Below are 21397 nucleotides of genomic sequence, written 5' to 3' on the forward strand. Positions count from 1 at the left end.
GCAAGTTACAGATCCTCAGTTCTTGTAAACCGACTTAAGCGCAGTGATGATAGCTTAAAATGGTTCTGTTGCCAGAGCCTAATTTTGCCACTCTTATTCATACCATCTGATAGGCTACTGTATAAACAATCCCACTGAGCGAAACAAGTAAGTAACATGGGGGAAAAAAGAATTCTTGCTATCTTTTTGCTAACATCACAGGTAGTAAAACTTTTTAGGATAAAAGCTGCATATGACAACAGAGTTATGAAAGCTGGAGGCTATTGTGTGACAGATAAAAGACAGGGAACTCACAGATATATCCACTTAGATTCTGAGTATGGTATTCCACATTATCGAAGGTATTAATCAAACATGTATGTAATATTAGGTAATATTTTCCCTTCTTTTCTCCTAAGATTTTTCTGGTAAATCTTTTCAGTCACTGGAGTTGTATTTTAATTGCTTCAAAAACCTATCAAAGTCAATTTCCCCACCTTTGGAATAGCTGCCCCAACACAATGATTATTAAGCTTCTTGATGTTGCATCTCTTGGCTGTTCACATGGGATAATGCTCACTGTAGTTTATTTCTGGTCTTATTTTTAAAACTTATGTAGCATGAAAATGTATCTGTTTTCTGCCAGCATGTTTGTTATGCATGTGATATTACTCAGAAATCATGTTTCCTAATTCCCCAGTCTAAGTACAGCCATTAAACTCCATGTCAGGCTTCCCTCCAGTAAACAGTGCACTCTTTAAAGAAAAATGCCATTAGCCAAAGAATGGCAAATACTACAGGTGTGTTGTTACTGATACCGATTATTAGTGCTTTACAGCACTTTGAAATGCTCATCTTTTGGTTCATTTAACGCATGGTCACAAATACCAAGACTCATATAGATATGGATGGCAGAAAAGCTGAGCACTTTTTCTGCATCTTTCTAATCTCTGCGTGACCTCTGTGTGATATGCTGTTGTGGTTCACTGCGATACACTTTTTTACAGATCTTTCTTCCGTAACAAATGCGTTGTTCCATAAGCAGCAGAAACAATGAAGCCCATAAGCATACTTAGGTACTTTGTCCCCTCCTCTCCTCTCCATCCCTCCACTGCACGGTCTCAGGATCCGTACACATACCTTTTAGGTGGTATATGTGGTGGACATATACATGTCTACTGATGGACGAACCAGCTACTGCCTCTTCCTTCAGTGAGGTCTTTCTCTTTTAGAGCAGTACGACAAGAATGTGATTATCTTTGAGATTTATACCCATCTTTTGTTGTTGTTACTCCATTGCTTCAGAGAGGCGAAAAGCATGTTCCCCTTCTCCTTGAGAAGCTGGACTAAACCCAGATTTCTCCAAATCCTGTAGCCATATGGGGTGGACAGTCTACATGGTGGGCTCTGTTCATTGCTGCAGACAAGCAGTTGAGCAGACTTCTCAAGACAAGGAATCCTGTTTGGAAGCAAAGCATCCTCGTCCCATTTCAAAGGGGCAAGAACTGGCCACGCAAGTCTGACGCTGGTGAAATTCTCATCATATTTGTGATTTAAAATAAGCAAACTTGGGATAGTAGCATTCTTTCTATTATGTTTAGTTCTTGTGGGGCAAGAGACTTCCTACTTGCTACCGTACTGTGTCTTGGTGGGGTGTCTGCTGTACATGGATTTCAATCCTTGCATCTATGCTCCTGTGCAGATCAAGGTGCTTCTACTTTTGGCTCTTAATTAAAGCAGTTTATAATAGATGTTAAGGTATGCGTACAAGTTATTTGGTTTTATCTATGAATGCTGTTTATATTTTCTCTATTTATTCCACTTTTACTGGAGGGTACTGCTTCAAAGATGTTAAAACAAAAGATAAATTTGACAAATTTGGCATCTTATCCACTTCATAGTGAGGGTTTCCTGCTTTTTGCCCAGTAAGATTTATATTTCTTTTTCTGTTAAGGTTTTTATCTAATATTTGTGTTCATCATCTTTCCATATTAATCTATTAATGATGTCTATTTCTGTAGTTGGGCATGGGGCTGACGGAACCTTCTTACCTGGGAAAACTTCTTCACCAAAATACTTTCTTTTGTTGAGCTTTCCTGAACTTGCACTAACAGCCCCAGCCAAAAGTTTCTGCAATTAGGCATCTCTCCGACATTCGGGAGCGAAATGACTCCTAAATATAAATCTGGTTCTCACCTAAAAGGCTTTGCTGAAGCTGCCATATTTTGGATTTCCAAAAGTGTATGAGGAATTACAGTTCCATTCCCACTTAAATATACATGAAAATGAATCTGTTCCTTTTATACTAGGTTACAAAAATCTTTAGTTTCAAGAGCAGGGCCACGTGGTATGTAGTTGAGCTATAAGGTTCTGATTTATGTGGCTCAGATTAACCAACAACAGCACAAAGTTCTCACTCTCTCCTCTAGCAGCATTTTCTGTGCATGTTCCCAAGTGTCCTAAAACATCATCTTCTGAGGAAAGACTTTCAGTTTTATCACCTATCTTGTTGATACCAGCAAGATCTGACAAATTTCTTCCTCCTCTATTTCATAATTTTGTAAGACTCCTGTGCAGCAAGTGTCAAGCTGAAGATACTGGTCGTATAATTTGTATTAGTTTTCCGCAAAGAGACTTCTTGTCCCCCTCCTCCTCCCCAAAACCCAAATCCTCTTGAAAAGAGCAAAAAAAAGGTTGGAAAAATTATTAGGGATGTGTTAATTCGGATTAATCTTTTATTAACTACTATCACTACTGCTTCACGTTAATATAAATCCACTTCTCTGTCCTTCCATGTATCATACAGGTGGTGACAAATTTATAGAAGCTGCTTTGGAGACCACAGCTTAATTAACCCACACACACAAAAAATTACCTCTTCAAAGTCAAGCTGGACAAGATTTAGGGCAGTTTTTTTTCCTTACAAAGCAAGATCCTCAGTGAGACAGCACTGAGGCATCAAAAAGGTAAGCAACTTATTTTTTATGGGTTTTATTTCACGCAGTCAATCATAGCAGAGGTATTTTCCCCCTCTGTATCAATAACAAAAGTCAAAACAAGTGAATTCCGGGACAGCTAAATGAATAGGTATGCACCCAAGGGGATTAGTTGAAGACGCACCCGTAGGCGACGCTCACAGCCGTCCCGCTTCCCGCCGACGCTGCCCCACGTTACCGCACGCGGAGGGAGCGGGGGAATCGCCGGGCCCTGCGCAGCCCCTGCGCAGCCCCTGCGCAGCCCCCGCGCAGCGCCACCGCCTCGGCGCCCTCCGCTCCGCTCCGCTCCGCTCCCGGGCGGGCCGGCAGCTCCCGCGCACAGGCGCCCCGCGGCAGCGGGCGGCACGCGCCCGCCGCCCCCTAACGGAAGCCTCGCGGGCAGCCGTTGGGGGCGACGCCGCCGCGAGCCAGGGCACCGCCGGGGTGAAGGGGGTGGCAGAGCCACGCCAGCCCCCTTGGTGCGGCCCCCTCGAAGCGCCGCTCTCGGCTCTCCTTGCGCAGGCGGCCGGGGCTTTCCGGTAGGCTTCTCTGTCAAGCCGCCGCCTCTCCCTTTAGGCTCCCGTCAGGCAACGGCGGGAGGAGCAGGCTCCGAGGGGCCGCGGTGGCGAGGAGGGGGAGTTGCCTCACTCCCCCGGAGGAGGCTGCCGGCGGGCGGGGAAGGGGGGGGGGGGGGGGGAAGGAGGGAGGGAGGGAGGGAGGAAGGCTTCGAGCCGGCGGCCGCCTCTGAGAGCGGCGGAAGAATCTCCTTGCGCTGCCGCTCGTCGGTGGTGCGCCGTAAGTGTGGCGCGGAGGGATCCGCGCGGTCCGCCGTGTGCCCGCCTCCTGCGCGGCGGTCGCTGCCTCCCTGATATAGTGCGGCACGGGGAGGCGCTGGCAGTCACTTGGCGAGCGGCGCTCCGCGGGTGCGGGGCTGCGCGGGCGGGCGCGGACGGCAGCGGGGTTTGCCTGGGCTGAGCACCTCCAACTTGGAACTGTCCACCAGCGCGAGCTCCTGAACATGAGCCTCCTGCCTCTCTACCTGCTCGGATTGCTCCTCAGTAGCGGGCAAGGTAGGAGCGGGGCTGCCTCTTTTTTTTTTAATTATTATTCTTACCTGTACTGTCTGCTTGCTCAGATTAACATATAACCGGAAAAGAAACGGAGAAAAAAATAAAGCAATGTATCACCCTGGAGCCAAATTAAAAAGGACCTAAAACTTGCTTCATCCTGTCCCCCCCTCCCCCTTTTTTTTTTTAAGTCTTCAAGGTGGGGAGAGGAATGATTTCTGAGGAAAAAGAAAAAAAAGCTGGAAGGTGCTAAGTGCACTTAGCTGCTTTGCATGGGGTTTCGCCTTTTTTTGGGCGATAAATGTGGGAGGGGATCAAGCGATTAAAAAAAATATATCTGCCAGGGATCGCGCTTTAAAATATGAGTCTGCCTGAGGGAAAGGCAACGTGGGCTTCATTTTGAGGGCGAGCGAGAAGTACTGTCGGGTAGAGCCAGTGAGAAATCTGACCTGAAGTCTGCCTGTCAGGGTTTCTCCTCTTCGGAGGACCGTTCCTCTCGCTCTGCGGGGACGCTGAGCCCCCGGCTCGGGGGGTGGCAGCGCGGAGGAGGGGTGGGGCGGGCGTGTGCGCGGATGCGGAGACTTTTTGCCGTGAAATCACGCCGTGGAGGCAGGTGTATGGGGAGACGGGGCGTGCTGGGGTTGCGCCTCGGGGCACTGTTCGCCTTTTGCATGTGTATGTGCGTATCCAGACAGCTCTTCGCAAAATACGGACTTGGGGGCTGTGGGTTTTTTGTTTGGATTTTTTTGGGGGTTGACATTTTTTTTTATTTATTTATTTTGGATGTCACCTATGTGATTACTCGAGGATCTGTGGTGCTTTAGGAGACGGGGAGGGGAAGGGCCGCTGGGAGCGCGTTCGTGGGCGATGTGGCTCGGCCAGGGTGCCCCTCGATGAGGGATAATTGCGGTGATCCGAAACTGTTTGGGCAAGTTTCTGGCATTCATCTGGGGCCGAACCGGGCTGCCGTGCCGGCTGTGCCGCCTGTGGGATGCCCTCTGCGAGACGCCTGAAGGCGCCACATTGCCTCCACCTGAGGGGGTGGGCGGGGGCCCGCGCTCGGGGCCTTTTTAAGGAGGTTTTAGGGGAGGGGAAAAAAAAAAAAAATTGAAAAAGCTGCCCGGGTGTCAGCGGAGTCGTGGGAGCGGCGGGGACCGGCCCTCGGCCCCTGGTGCCGCCGCCTTGCAGCAGGGGGCGGCAGAGCTCCATCGGCGGCGGCCGCCGGTGCTCGAGTACTGCCCCGCGCCGGGACGGGGGCGGCTTCGCCTCCTCGCCGCCCCCCTCCGCCCCCGCCGCAGGTACCCAGGGAGTGCGCCGGGGGGCGGGTGGGTGCAGGCTCCGGAGCGCCGGGGCTGAATGTCTCACCCAGACGTCAGGCGGTGTCTTGTGAGAGGGTAGTGAGATCTGTTGCGCTTGAGAAAAGGGGGGGAGGGGGACGGCATTACACCTTGAGGTATTAAGATTGCAGCTCTGAAGGTCTCCTTCAATGCATTTATTGCTAAACCTCATACCATACAGACGTTTTGTCCCGGCGATAAGCGGCAAAGAGCCACCAGATGCTCTCAATTTATATAGAAATGCTTCTGTGCTTTTGCCACCTCGGGATGAGCTCTGGAGGTCTCCCGATTAGCAGCGTTTCAGAAACAGTCCGGAGGCTTTTCAGCACAGCCGACACTGGGATAGCAAAGGAGGAGGAGAACGGGAAAGCTTCCTTCAGGCTTTGCATTGATCTACCTAGGTGTAATGTGTACAGAGATGTGGTCTGTGGTTCCTCTAACGGAGGAATGGTAGAAAGATAGTTTGTGAAGTGTGATTACTGCAGCGTAGGAGGATTACATAGTTTTGGTATCTTACTATCAAATGTCAGGGGATAAATAATGGAGTGAAATTCTAGATGCTATTAAACTGAGTTTTAAAAATTCTAGGGGGATAGATATGAGGGGGAGATGGAAAGAAGAGGAGGAAAGTTGAAGAAATCTAATATTGATAGCAAGTTGTTATTAGTCTCAATTTAAAAAAACAAACAAACAGGGTTTTTTTGGGGTTTTTTTGTTTTTGTTTTTTTTTTAAGCAAAGGAAGTTAATTGTATTGGCGGGGCAGGGGGGGAAGGGTGGCTGTAGAACTGGCTGTAGAAATAGCAGGAACATGCAGTCTCAATCCACAGTAGGGGATAGTAAATGGGAGTCGGAAAACATCTGCATATGGAAAATATTCCCATTTAGGTTGCTAGGGTAGAGGAAAAATGTACAGTGATTTTTTTTTTTTTTTTTAATTTTAATAAGCATCACTGTGGTGAGGGATTTATTGTGCATTTTTTATTTTTTGACACCTCCTTGAAGTAATCTTGAGAATTTTTTGATGTGATTTAAACAATTTGAGAGACTATTCCAAAAAAACTTGGGATTTATCTTCTTTTGGGAATGCAGCGGTGGGGAACACTTACATCATCAGCTGAAGGTTGTGGTGGTTTGTAGTTTTTAAGAAAACCAGTGTTATCTGAGTATTAAATGATGATTATGACTTTTTTGATGTTAAAGTAGAGATAGAGAAGAGTGTGGATGGTTAAAAAAAAGCCAGTAACTAGATTTGGATCATTTGCTTTGGAAATATTGAAAGTTGTAGGTTGAGGATTTATATTTCTAAGAATATAGCTGCAATAGATTTTATGAAGAATGACTGACTGATGCTTTTTCTTTGGGAAGTGCTGGTGTTTAAGGCTGGGGAGAGGGAACTGTGATGTATTTGTTCCACCTCAGAAAATCAGAGCAGTTTGAAAACAAGTAGCAGACAGCAATCCCCTCCCCCAGCCCCTTACGTTAAGAGCTTATGAATGTCATAATTATCTACCAGGGCCAAATATTCCCTCTCCTAATTTCATCACAAGGGAGGAGTTTAACTGGCAATGTTATTACGCTAAAACAAAAGGATTTTTTTCTTAACCTTTCAAAGCTGTCCAGACAATTCATCCAGAGTGAAAGGCCCAAATTTAATTAGCTTTGCTTTAATAAAAAACAAAACAAAACACACCCCCCAAACCAACAAAATAGCCTACTCCACTCTGTAAATCTGCTTTTTAACATATGTAGTGATACAACACTCAGAAGAGGAGGCTTCATTGGTTTTTACCAGTGTCTGGGGACGCTGACTTACAGTGGATGAAAAGGACATCTTCCCAGATTGCAAAATCCTGTTTCTTTTATCACTCTGCATAATACACATTTCTCTAGGTTAGCAAATTTTTGTTAAGTTGCAATAGAAAATGTTTTCCTTGTAAAATTTAATCTATTTTGTGCTCGTCCAGGAGATTCATAGGAGTGAGTTCTTGTTCAGTCATTGTGCTTTAAGTTTCCTCTTTTCACTGCTTTGATACCGAGTTTGGTTTTGGGTTTTTTTTTTTTCTGAAGAGTTTCTCTTTACAAGTGCTTATAAGGGACTGTTTGTTAATAAGGAACATCGCCCAAAAGAGATGCCAGCGTGTGTGTCTTATTCACCACAGTGCAGTCACTTTCTAGAATCGTGCTTCTTTCTGCTTTTTGCGTAGGGAATCCATGAAATTTGGATTTTTTGAAATCAATGAATTTGTCTCATGGATTAAGTGGAACTAATATTATATTCCAGTTGTATACCGAAATCTGAAACATATCCTGAGACTTCAGCTAACCATTGTTTTTTGCTACCAGTTGATTTATACAAGATTAAAATACATCTACTACCTTCTCCTCTCCTTTTCACCCTTCAAAAAAAAAAAAAAAAAAGAATTCAGACAAAAAGTAATGTTTGATTTGCTGATTTAGCTTATGTAACTCTTGTTCAAGTGAAGATGAGAATCAAAATATCTGCCTGAAAATAAACCTTGACTGATGAGGTATTCTGAAAGATTGACTTAAGAATGGATGATTGAGAAATATGTAGAGAGTTTTGTTTCAAGCACACCTATTCAAAATGGAATTAAGAGATATTTTTATCATTTGCAGTGGCTCTAAATCATGAAATGTATTAAAGATAAAGTCATAGAGATAAAGCTTTAAAATCTTTCCTAAGAGGTTGAATAGCATCATTTTGACTTTGACTTTTGCTCTTACAGCACATTTCATGTATTTATTTAGGTAACTGATTATTTTTATGTACGGGAATGTTATTGGAGTGTTATGACCAATTTATGTATGATTTGCCTTTCATGGCCTTCTTTTTCAACAAGTATTTTGAGAACAAATACTGTATTTGTTTGCCCTTTCGTTGACCTTTTTCTTTGAGGCACCTTTCCGAAGTGATTCATGTTTACTTACTGATTTTCTTCCAATATACTCCAGTAATCCCCCAGTTTCATTCAGCACATGCCTTTTGATTCCAGCACAATTAAGTCAAGTTAATATGACATTTTGGGAAACATGTGTTTTAACTGCACTGTAATTTGTGGCTGTGAGTTGAAAATCCATTATTGAAAGAGTAGGACATAGACTTCTCTAGATAAATAATCTGGATAATACCTGCTATTCATATTTTAAACAGTTTATACCAACTAATTCATGCCAGATGTTTTATTTGGGTTTTTTGTTTGTTTGTTTTTAGCACACATTTGTTTTATAAAATAAGGTCAGTATACTTGATGAAGCATATCCTGAGGTTTTACATGTCACAGGTCATGCAAATTTTATTTTCGATGTCTCTTGAAATTTAGAAATGGGAGAGACGTGAGAGAAAACTTAAGGATATCCTGATGTATTAAATCTGAAGGCTCATTGGAATCTGATAGACTAGATCCAGGCCTATTGGTATCTAATATATCTTATCATCACTTTTTGTTTTGACCTAATCAATTAATCATGACCTAATCTGACCTAGTAATTATGTCCCATCTCCCCCCCCCCCCCCAGTGTAGGGTATTTGAATGAAATAATTCAATTTTTGGTAACTAGTTTAAAACTTAGAATAATTTTGAATATTAAATAGAGCATTCAGAGCACTACTTGCTGTTACTTCAAGAATCTGAGGATGTACAGCTTCAGTAACATAATTCTGCATTCTTTCACAAAATCTTTTTATTGCTTTTGTAGCTCAGTTTCAATTAACACTGTGATTGTATGGATTTGGATATTTTTAAAGGATATCAGGAAAATGAAGAGAGTTAATTTAAAATAGCAAGATACTCTTCAGATGTCTTGTGTTATTCTATAACATCTTGAATGGGGTGTCTTCAAAAATAAAGGTACCAAGCTTCTTATTTTTTGTTATTTGGCTAAATTTTTATATTAGTTGTTATCATTTGACTGATGACATCGTTAATTGGCAAAGACACCTTCTGATTTGCTCTGCTGTAGATGAGCTCAGAATCTACCTCTTAATATATTGAATGAAAAGAATAAAAGAGTTAGAGGAATAAAAAAAGAACATAAACAGGGAGAGTAATTTATCTGGCTACAGCTATTTGTGGTGACAGCTTATGATATTAAAATCTTTTTGTACTGGAAAAGAAATCCATTTAAAAGTTTCTTAGAAATTATGTGGAAAGGAAGCAAAGAATACATATGCATACACAAGTCTACTTTTAGAAAACCTTTTTTAACAAGACCCCTAAGCCTTTGAATAACCTGCATTTGAGTAGCTCCATAGAAGCACTGTTTGTTGCACTAATCCAGATGCCACCACACTGAGCAGGAGTCAGTTGACTTCAGTGGGTTTTGGAGCTGTGGAGTATGTGAAAGCATCTCTTGAAAACATCTCTTGAAATGGCAGGAGGTAAAACAGTTTTCATTTTTTAAATAGCATGAGATGTGACAATACTATCCATTTATGCTGCTGTTACAATTTAGGAAATTCTGATTAACAGAAAATATCTCTTTTTGCATCTGTGCATCAAAACCTAGATCGTTAATGACATGACACGGGAGTAGTGGCTTGAACTACAAATATAAAGACCTACTGCAGAATGAGATATTAATAATGTAGTTATCAAATACGAAGATGACTGTGAGCATTGTGGCCAAACTCTACTGATTCTAGTCAGAGGAGAATTTCCATTGACTTAAGTTTGTGTTTGCATGAGAAACAAAAAGGACCAGTCTTTAAAAGCAATTATCTTACTGTCTCAAGTAAGTTAATTTGGGAAGGAGGTAGACAGTGAATTGTATCAACTAAAAATTCATTACATGGTTTCTATCTATTTAAGAACACTACTACCATGTAAAAAAACCAAAACCAAACCAAACATCTTCTGAAATGTTTTACCTGTTTTCTGCTTCTTTTAGAAAAGAAAAAAGCAGTTGTTTGATTTCATCTGTTCTTTAATATAATACACAAGGAGCATTGCAAATAGGATGAAGAGATCAACTCTTTTAAAAACCTGTTTGAACAAATAATTCCAGTAAGCCTGGAGATCTACTAACCAAGACTGTCTTGCCACCAGTTTCCATGATCTAAGTATAATCTTATCTGAAATAGCCAGTTTGTGGATGGACAACATCCAGATAAACTTGGGAAGCAACATGAAGTACTATGGGGGTTTAGTCAGCTTCTTCATTGGTCCTGCCTATCATTACTGAAATAAACTTTCTCTTATCCAAGTACTATATAAGTTCCTTCAAGAACTAGCTTTCCATAAAAAGCATAAACATTGGTATGTTAATTTATGTTTATTTAAGAGATAGTGATTCTTTTCCAGAAAAAAATGAAGAAGAGAGGGGAGTAGAAGTGGCTCTTTTTCTCTTTGCCCACTTATATTTTTTTCTCCTACCTAAATTTTTATTGTGACTTTAGAAGTGGACACTGTTTTTTATTTAGTGTTCTAATTACTGGAGTAGTATTGCTAAACAGCAGACAAAGGTTGATGAATAACTTCATAATTCAGCAAAATTCAAAGTAATACATAATATACCTGTAGCATATGAATAACTTATTAGGATATGAATGAAAATTCCCTTTTCAAAATGACCTTTCCAGTTAGCTAATATTAAACTGATTATTTACATTGGAGTTGTAGCCTAAGTAACAATACGAGTTGTTCAACTGGCTATAAGCTGAGATTCATACTTGGAATTCATATATGAAATTCATACAAGAAGTTGCTATCCTCATCACTTTGCCCAAGTGGTGCCATTTGGAGCATACTATGAATTCAGTTTAAAAACAAAATCATTGCCATGAATTTTCTTGCTACTAAAACACATTGCACCATATTCAGTCAACCTGCAAGCAATTTCAAACCCATTAACTTCTCAGACCTTTGTACCGCAGCTGAATTTGGCTTGTATGAAGTCAGGTCTATACTTAAAATAATAAAGTATTTAAAAAGAGAGGGGCATGAAGCAGTGTATGGAGATCCTTATGGCATGTGTCACAGATAGACATAAACAGGTAGGGAGAGATAATTCTGTCTCTTACTATGAATAACTTTCTGTACGGATCACATAAAATGAATTTTCTTTTTTATTATAACAAGAAAGATGTAATTAGAACTGCAATGTTAATATGTCAATATTATATCATTATGTTATCTTAATTAGTCCAACCAAAATAAACTAAAGATCCAGGGTTTGGGGAGAGGATAGAAAAGGGGGTTGTGTTAAATGTACTGAAGACCAGTTAACAGGATTAACATAATTTAGCATTATTTTTAAAATTCTTGAACATCCCATACTCATAAACTAGTGTGCTTACTGGATCAGAACAAAGATTGATGTACTCCAGTGACCTCGATCCAACAGAGACTCAAGGCAAGAGTTGTAAAGAAACAGGATAAGTACAGGACAAAAACAGTGTGATACTTCTGTCAGTGTACCCTACAACGTTCAGGGATAATACAACCTATTCATAGGTTATATGTATGTGATCTTCCTTAATAATCTTGGCAGATCTTTGTTGCATGAATTTGTTCTTAAACCTATTGATACTTCGATCTAATTGGCATACTGTGTCAACAACTTAAACAAGGGAAAAATGCTGAAAGAAGCCTGAAAAAAATAATGTTCAGTCCCTTACTTGCTGTGTTGTAAGTAATGGAGTAATACTAATTCCTTGCTGAACTCTTCCATGACTTTCATAATTGTATGTACCATAGAGAAGCTCCACATCTCTTGTGTGACGGGCTCAGAACTACATGTTATATTCATGGACTTGCCAGCGATTTAATTAATTTTTTTGTTTTGTTTGGTGTTTCTTTCCTACATTTTGTTAGTATTTTGTTTATTTTCCTAGCCTTTTAGCAATGGTTATCTTAATTTAACAAATGGTAATGTGAAGTACTTGAATTTTAAGCTGATCTGCATCAGGCCAATTGTGAAAAACCACCTTCTTCATAAGTATCTCTTTTGCACTGTAATCAGCGTTGCAAGTTCTGCCTTACAGGGGGGTGGGGGCTAAAACTGTTCAAGCAGTTACCTTGGCAAAATGAATGCTGTGAGAGATTTGATTGTTAGGAAGACGACTCCTGGGGACGCGCACGTAGAGAGTGCAGAGGTACTTGAAAGGAAAGCATGACATATGAGTAAATGGATATAAACTGGTTACAAAAAAACCTTTCAGGATGAAAATTAATTTCTGGCCAAAAAAGCAGTCACTCTGGAGCATTATAAGAGCGAGAGGCAAGAAGTATGGTTGTTCTTAAGATGGTTCTTCATTAATTTATGAAAGGATTATGTTTAATGGGTTCCCAGAATGTCCCAGCAGATCCCTTCAAATGATGTGCTTCTAAGATATTCTTCATATAAAAGTTCTCAAGACATAGGGGAAAATAATTTTCAAATTGCTGAATGATACTTTCTGGAAAATATAATTATTTGAGTGTTTCTCAGCCATAATAGGTGTTGCATAGCAGGTATTACTTCTTAATGCAGTAAGAATTGCCAGAGTTTTTTGGGTATCTGTTGCAAATTCTGGTGGTGTCACTAGATGTTGTCTGTACATTTAAAAAAACAAAAAAGAAAAAATTGCTCTCTAGAGTTGTTTCTGGGGAAAAAAAAATCAGATGCTTGGGTGTCAAAAGTCTTTTTTCCATTTTTTTAATGTCTGAAAATTTTTTTCACTTGCTTACATCTCTTTGAAAGTTGAAGAAAACTGTTCTTAGAAAATGCAGCTTTAAATGATTTATTTGCATGTATAACAATAATAGAGAATTACAAAGATAAAATTGCACGACATTGAAACATTGTGGTTTTTGCTAATCATCTGAATGATTTTGTATCAGACATCCGTATTTCACAATAGGAGGTTTGCTTTTGTTGCTTTCTGTTTGCTTTTTGTTCCTGGATTCTAATTTTGTAAATCTTACCTGGGATTTGAAATTCAAGATGAATTATACCCAACTGGGCATTGCCATCAGTGATAAATAATGCAATAATTCATGTACTCCTGTGCTTTCTGTGTTGTGGAATAATATCCTAACTTTAGATTTATAAAAAAAACAAATGCTGACTTTTTCCAGTGAAGCCTATGGTATAATATGAATGCTACATCTATCTCTAGCCTGTGTAGTTTATTTTAAGAAAAACATGTTATGCGAGATGAGTTCTGCTGACAGAACTATGCACACTCTGCAGCCATGGAACTCCCACTGAAGTCGATGGGAGACTTGTGTGCCAAGAGTACTGTTTCGGGGGTTGTACTGATTGCAGCTTTCAGGATCTGATTGAAGCTTTCAGGAGTTTTATAACTCCCATGTAAGTATGTGGGAATTTCGATTTAGTAAAGAATAGAAAATCAAGCTCTAACTTTATGTATATTTAAGTAGTGGGCATGTTTATAAAGTAGTGCTGAAAGAGCGTGGGGCTAATCCAACAGCACAGAAGAACTAAGAACTAAAGAGATGTTCTGGTTGCCAGGTTCTATTCAAAGTAGTACGTGAGACAAAAGGGATATTTTTCTCTGTGTTTTTTTTAAATAATAAAACCAAAGACATATTGTAAGTATTGTAAGGTACTGGTTTAATTTTCTCCCTCTGAGAACATATGAGAAAGTTGAACTTCGTGCAATTAATCATTACGGTCACTTAGTCGTTGCAGCCCAGGTTATAGCTGTGTTGGAGAGTTTACCATTTAGTATAAAAATTCATCATTTGGTTTTGTTTGTGATTTTAAGAGTTTTTATGTACTTGTTTGTTTTGGTCTGTGGCTTTGTGACACTAGTCAAAATTGTTCCATAGACGTTCAGTATTCAAGTCATGCCTGTAGGTCTGTAAGCATACTGTCTGAGCGATCAGATGTTAAATGGATTTGTGCCAGTTTATGGCAGTTCCACACATTGGGTTCAACAGCTTTTAGCATAGTCGAAATAATCCTCCCCAGCACCTTTGCATTACATTTCTGTGAATGTCTTTGGATTATACAGCCTGCGTCCATACAGAATTTATGTTGCTCGGTTTGAGAACGCTCTCATAGGTGATGTTTTCTATACAGTTCTCCTAAACTCATGGTAGGCTTATTCTGATTTTACCATTCTTAGAAGTAAATTTACAGATGTTTCTTTAATGTCATGGTAGTGGGTTTCAGTTCTGAGTGCATGATTTGCTTACATGCTGCTAATTTGAAAATGAATATTGATCTTATATTCGCTTTTTCTGTATGATTTGCAAACATTAGTATAAATCAAAAGATTCCTAGGTGTGTTCTAAAACCTCAGGATTCACCTGCTTCATTCTGTGCAGCCCTTTACGAGCCGCACTCTGATAGCCTCTTTTTTTTTTTTTTTTTTTTTTTTTTTCATCCTAGGTACATGAATGAACACTTTATCTGCTATATATAAGAGCAGATCTGGCTGGGGAAACTATTGTTTCCCATAAAAATGTTGATGAAAAGAAGTACACTTTCCTATGAATTGTATATTTGCATTTTCAGCTACTAAGGATATCATTTAAAAAAAAAAAAAAACAAAACAACAAAAAAAACAAAACAAAACAAAAAAACCCAAAAAACCCACAAAAAAAAAAAAACCAAAACAACCAACCATAACTAAATAAAACCAAGAAATATTCCTTTTCAAGAGAAAAGACCTTTTGCTGTTAGATGGAGTTCTGATATTTTCTTCTGTGCCCATTTTAAACCAGGAAAGACAACTGTGGCCATTGAGTGGACTGAAAAATTAAAAGGAAAAGAGACTTTATTATCATGCAAATAGTGTAAATGCTATTCTAAAGAAACCTTACTTGATTTTTTTTAATTGTGATTAGTGAATGTTACTATTGCTTTAATGCACCTTAAATGTGTTTGTGACTATTTTCCAGACCATGAAGCCTAGTGAATACAGTCCTGAAAGGTTTCTAGATAGTCTCTCTTTACACCCAAGTCAATGAAAGTTACCCCTGCAGAAAACCTTTTTCTGTTCATAACCACCCTGAATCTTTTAATCTGCAGTTATTAAAGTAACCTCTCTATCTGTCAACCTATAGAACAATCCATTTCTGCAGTGATGTTCTATTTTTACCTATGAAAATGGCATAATGAATTTTGTAACTACATTTATGAATGTTTAATCAGAAAAAACAGTATTGTAGTGGGAGGAAAAAAAAAAGAGGGGAAACTCAAGCAGCAGGAAGGGAGGAACACCTAACATTTATTGAAGAGACACTTCTGCAAAGAAGAGATACTTCTCTCCTGGGTCCTTGTTGGGTTGGGTTTTGTTTTGTTGGGGGGGTGGGGAGGGGCTGTTAAAAAATAAAATTATGTTTTCGTAGTCCAGGTGTATTTTAAAGCATCACACAAAATTTGACATAATAGCTCTGCAAGATTTTATTCTTAAGACTGGAAGACAAGCCTTACTTAGAGGTATCTTCTGCATGACAGGCCTTTTGTGTCTAGCGCTGAGTTGTGTTTTTAGTCATAAGAACACTGAAGATTGAACAAAGGTCAGTTGGTCTGTTTCCTGGAGACAGAGTGGATGTTTTTAAGAGCCATGTTTATAGAAATCATGACACACTCTATGGTGTCATTTTCTGTTAACATCTGATTCTATTCTTTTTACCTACTGCTGCCTCTTAGAAAACCTTGATCACTTCTCTTGCAAATAGGCTATTGTGAGTTTTTTAAAATGTCGGGAAGAGGTAATCTATGCATTCTCAGAAGTGCTCATTAGATTCATAAAAACATAGAATAGCTTTACTGTTCATATTTCCATTTGAACTGTAGCCACATTTGCAAATATACGTCTGTTCCAAGTTTATTTTACTTGAATTATCAAATAAGTTTAAGAAGTAGTATCTTAGAATTCTGTTACTTGAAGTTTTTCTGCAATTCAATCCTAAAAATAGCTGCACATGTCTATGACAAAGAATTACTAAACCAGCAAAAATGAGAATATAAGCTTTTTTAAGCAGTTGTTAGGAAAAAAATACACAGTGAAGCAAAAGCTAATTTTCACAGTAAACACTTCTATGCAAAACCAACATTTGTATTATCAGTCTGAGTTTAATTGTTCATGAAACATCTTTGTGTAAGGCTTAATTCCTAACTACATAAAGAACTGTTGGTTTTTTTTTTAAGTCTTTACAGTATAAAAATACTTTTGGGGTCCTGCTGTCTTAGAAGAAGTAAAATGAGAGTGGAAACAGTAAACCTTCTCAGATTCATTGAGTTAATGCTGAGCTTTGCCCTACATCCGTTCGGCAGAATTTCTCCTCTTTAGCATTGTGCAATATAGTTGCATCATCTAAACTGAATTTTTGAGGTATGATATTAGGGAGGTAAATATTTCTCTGATACAACTTCTGATTCCAACCTCTTACAGGTCAGTTTACAACCTGGCAATAAAAAGGGCTGATTCAGCTGAAAAATGTGTACGTGATTTTCTGGTAATTACAAACAACAAGTAAAATACATTTTTTGTTATCAGAGTACAGTACCTGTCTTTTTAAAAGTACATGGTCTGTCCATTCAGTGTCATATGTATAGATATTCTCATAATGAAATCTATTATCATAACTGACACAAACGGCATCTTTGTTAGCCTGAAGAGAGAAGCTAAAGAAGGCTAAATGAGGATGGAGACTTTCTGTTTTTTCCTTTAGAAACTTTCTGGTTTTTACTTTAGTTTCTGCAGATCAGAGAAATGAAGACCACTTTCTTTTTTCTATAAGGTTCTCTACTGAATAATGTGTTTTCCATGATTATCTGTTCAGTATTATTGATGACGTTTAAAATTACTTCTGTATACTTGTCTTTGGAACATGTATGCCACCCAGTATCAATAACATACTGAGGAATTCTCAGTATGAGAATTCACAATATGAATTGTGAATGAATTCTGTCACTCAGAATTCACGATATGAAATGTGCTAATTCTCACAACACCTCCAGCCTTACCATTGGAAAAGTAGGGAATTAAGTTACCAGGTATGTCCACTTGTTCTCTTCTAGGCAGATGCAAACTCTCCTTGCGCATGCTCCCAGTTAACTGAAGACAAACTAGCTCCAAATCAAAAACTGAAACTGCTGTTCCTGTGACAGTGCTTGAACAAACTGTCGTTACGGCTTATTAACAGTAACATAGTGTTGTGGTAATTACAGATGCACAAATTGCCATTAGGTTGCATCTGGCCAACTCAGAGTGTGCATCTGCCTGCCAAAGATTGTGTTGACATGCCCACAGCAAGATAAAGGCAGGACAGTACAAAGATCCTCAAGTTAAAGAAAACCTAAACCAGTAAATCTAAATGGCACAGCATCGTCCTTGTGGTACAGATTGCCCACTCCTGTCAGGAAGAGGAGAAGTGGAGAAGGACTTCTGACTCCAAGTAAATAGTTTCATTTGCCATAGCCTGTGACCATGTTGACATATGTGTATTGTTTCCAGACTTAAGCTGAGTTAAGGTGTCTCTGCATCATTACATTATATTATTCACATTTCTGCTGCTGATGTCATAGACGCAGCTAGCTTGGTCTACAGCTGTGAATATATGACCTAATTAGAGGAGGTGTCACACAGAGCAATAAATTCGATTCAGTCTCCCGAGTCTTTAGGGTGGTACCCTAAAAGTTGAACCATCTTTTCGGACACTCGATGTTATTCCATAAATTCTAGGAAGCCACGGTGACTTCTATTCTAACTTTATTAGGGCCACTTAACGTGGCACATTGTTCTGAGAGTGCCCATGCAGTTCATATTCATGAAGTAAGAGTCAAACAGTATCCTTTTGGAAGACCAATCCAGTACCAGATTCAAACTGGTATAACTAAGAGGACGTGAGCTACTAGTGAGAAAGAAAATCCTGGCTCTATTAAATCAGTAATTCTTGAAAAGTGTTTTAAATTTAAAAGTCATTACTTTATCTTCAATCAAACTGTATAATTTTGTTCTTCATACAAATAAAATCAGAGATTAGATCTGATAGATTGAATACCAACCATTTCTAGACAATAGAATAGATATCCATTTAAACAGAGAAGAACGATTTCATGAAGAAGTATGAGAGACTATAGTTTTCTTTTTAGAACATCGCTAGCAGACAGGAAACCTGGGTTCTCCCATTGTGAAGCTTTGTGACTTAATACAAATAACTTTATTTGTGCCTCAGGAATTTTACCTGTTAGTGTGGCCCAGTGTACACTCTGAATCAACTAATTCAGGCACCAGAAAGAAAAGGGAGATGTTAATGTTGCATCTTAGACAGTAATCTGTACTTAATGTGTTGGATTTTGTTTTAGTTCTGTCATTGTCTGTGAAACAGAAATACTGGAATTTTACTGCCTTGGTTTTGCTAAAATTTGTTTCTCTTTTTTACATTAAAGCCAGGATGTGAGTGTGAAGTATTTCTTTACAAAATGAGAGAAGTCATGCCCCTGTGGATGTTTTTTTTCCTTAATTGTACTGAGATACCCCATTTTATTGATGTGAAATGAAACCTAAAGAAGCTTGATCAAGGTCAGACAGAAAGTCCATTGTGAATCCAGAACTGAACTAGCTGTCCTGATTGCGTTCCAGTGCTTTAACCGTCATCCTGCTTTTAGTTTATGATAAGATATGGAGTCAAAACTGACATGAAAATATGTAGTGATTTTAAACTGATTTCACTGTTGTTCTTTAGGGGTCTGCATGCTGATTCTAGCAGCTCTGTCTTAAATGGGCTTTATCTGACACTAGAGTGTTTGGCAAGTGTGATGATTTGGCATTCCTTTAGGATCCTAAGGAGTATCCCCAGAAATCCTTATTTAAATCTGCATATTAGCAAGTGGAATGCTTGGTTCTTCTTTTTAAGAAGACAAGGAAACAAAAGAAAAATGTGCTTTTTGGAGGGAAACTAGATTGGGGGCGGGAGCGGAGAAAACAAAAAACCCCAACAGAAAACCAAAAAACACCCTACAGATTCTGTAAGATCTGTATTTAAATATTTTTTTATGTTCCCCACTCACTATTCTGACACTGCATCAGAAATTACTTTTTTTTTTAGTTTTGAAATAATAGCTGTCATCATTTATCCCTTTGAAGAATGAAAGTGAATAACAAAATTGTTTTCTTTTCGTGGCCAAACAGGCTGTTTTGGTGTTCAAGGCTGGCTGTGAATGTTGGACTGGTAACACTTTAAGTAGATGAAACTGGATGAGAAAGATGCTGTCAGTATTGATAGGCTCAGAATCTGATCAAGCTTTTTTCTTCTTTCTTGCAAACTCCATTTACTAAAATTGCCAGAGTGGATATCTGTAGTGTGGGGTTTTTGTATCTATTTTTGGAATGAAGGTGGACCTACTTTTGTCTTCCTGAGTTTTGTTTCCTTTTAAATAGAAGTGGGATGGTGTTACATAGCTGTCTTTGTACAATACTCAAACATTGAAATACTAGTACAAAAATGCTGAATTAATTACTGGTAATATTAGTTTCAAATATAGAAATAGCAAAATAATGATATAAATTCCATCATCTGTTAACATAAAAAAAGGCAATAATGTTACTTACGCAAGAGTTTTGAGCGAGAATTTTACAGGGTGCCAAATGCTGGTACAACCTGTGTAGATTCTTTAATCCTTGCAGTGAAAATGGGGAGGGCTCTGAAATGCTGTTTGGAACACACATTCCCTGATCCCTTAGCACAAATGAGAGAACAGAGTAATTAGAGGGGCAAAATTTGTGTGTTCCCTGCATTGTTTGTACATATGAGAGGTTATCTATTGCTGCAAATTGGATTAGCTGCATAAACAGCAGGGTAATTTATTTAGTCAGGTCTCAAAGACTTGGAAAAGAATAGTGGAAGAACAAGAAGGGGATTGTAAAAAGAAGAGAGGTACAGAGAAAGCAGCTGTACTTGTGTACAGGTAACTCGTGTCTAACTGGAACTATTTTAATACAGCAGAATTTCTTTGTGTTTTAACCATTGGCAATGTAGAGAGCATGAGACTCAACATTCCGGCAGAAGCTTTAAACCTACATGTAAGGGCTGTTGAAATTACGTATTTAAAACCAATCATATTCCATAAATTCATAAAATCAATCACCACCTCCTTCTGAGTATCTATGAATATTCATACTTCTTCCACAGATGACTTGCAGAAATGATGATGTGCCTTCCAAATGGATATATACATAGTTGGTTCTTTGAAGTCAATAACATAACTTCTATTTAACTTTTCTAGTGCTTGGATTTTGTTCAGTGTACTCTCGCTTAGGTACTGAAAGGAACGTTTTGGGAAGCTTCCCTGCCTGCAGCCATGGTGACAGCATGAGAGGCACAGTCAGGTGGCTCTGCACTGGCTCTGCAGAGGTCCGTTAGCGGTCTGAGATGCACTGCTCCTCTCCTGGGTTCCACAGGGCTAAAAAGAAGAACTTGTTTCTTCCTTCCTGTAGGGAGTACTCAGATGAAGAAAAGTTTAACCTATACTAACCCAAACAAGTTAAATTATGATTAATATTGATAGCATTTACCACCGGAGTAACTTCATTCAGAAAGGTGGTGCAACTTGGTCAGAGGTACAAGGGCATTTGCGTGGTTTTTTTTGGAGAATACTCTTCATTTCTCTATTCAGTTGGATCTTTAATACATATTTTTTAATTTCTCTGGTCTTTAATTAGCATCTTCTCCAATGGGGTTCTTTATATTTTTGGGAGACATGAAAACTGTAAATGCTTGTAAGTTTGTGTATCATTTAAATACTTCTTGAAAATGATGTGGATATCTTAGAAAAAGTATCCTTTTTTAAAATGAAAATTATTTTGGTTTTTTTCTCATGTTTAAATAGGATGCTTGACAAGAACAGCCATAATTTTATTAGAAGCTACGATTTGTTGCATGTAATACGTACCTTGATTTTTCTAATCTTGGTTGTTGTTTTTACAGACCAAATCTGTCACTTTAGTAAACGAGATGTTTTATTTAAACTCCAGTCTTTAATGCAGCCTTCTAAAAGAGGGATCTTTTTGAGTGCAAAGTTCGTTGTCATGTTGCTAGTGTGTGTTTCTGACGAGCA

At 38.9% G+C, this 21397-nt stretch overlaps 1 protein-coding gene across 1 annotated transcript in view; it reads left to right on the plus strand.

The window, feature by feature from the left end:
• Positions 1–3856: 3856 nt before the first annotated feature.
• NCAM2 (neural cell adhesion molecule 2) overlaps positions 3857–21397 on the plus strand; it is a 352058-nt gene continuing 334517 nt past the window's right edge. Inside the window, exon 1 of the mRNA XM_075170635.1 lies at positions 3857–4024. Within this exon, the coding sequence (XP_075026736.1) occupies positions 3973–4024 (52 nt within the window). The 5' untranslated portion in view covers positions 3857–3972. The remainder of the gene's footprint in view (positions 4025–21397) is intronic.

The sequence above is a fragment of the Calonectris borealis genome, chromosome 1, assembly GCF_964195595.1.
Source record: "Calonectris borealis chromosome 1, bCalBor7.hap1.2, whole genome shotgun sequence".
NCBI classification, from domain to species: Eukaryota; Metazoa; Chordata; class Aves; order Procellariiformes; family Procellariidae; genus Calonectris; species Calonectris borealis.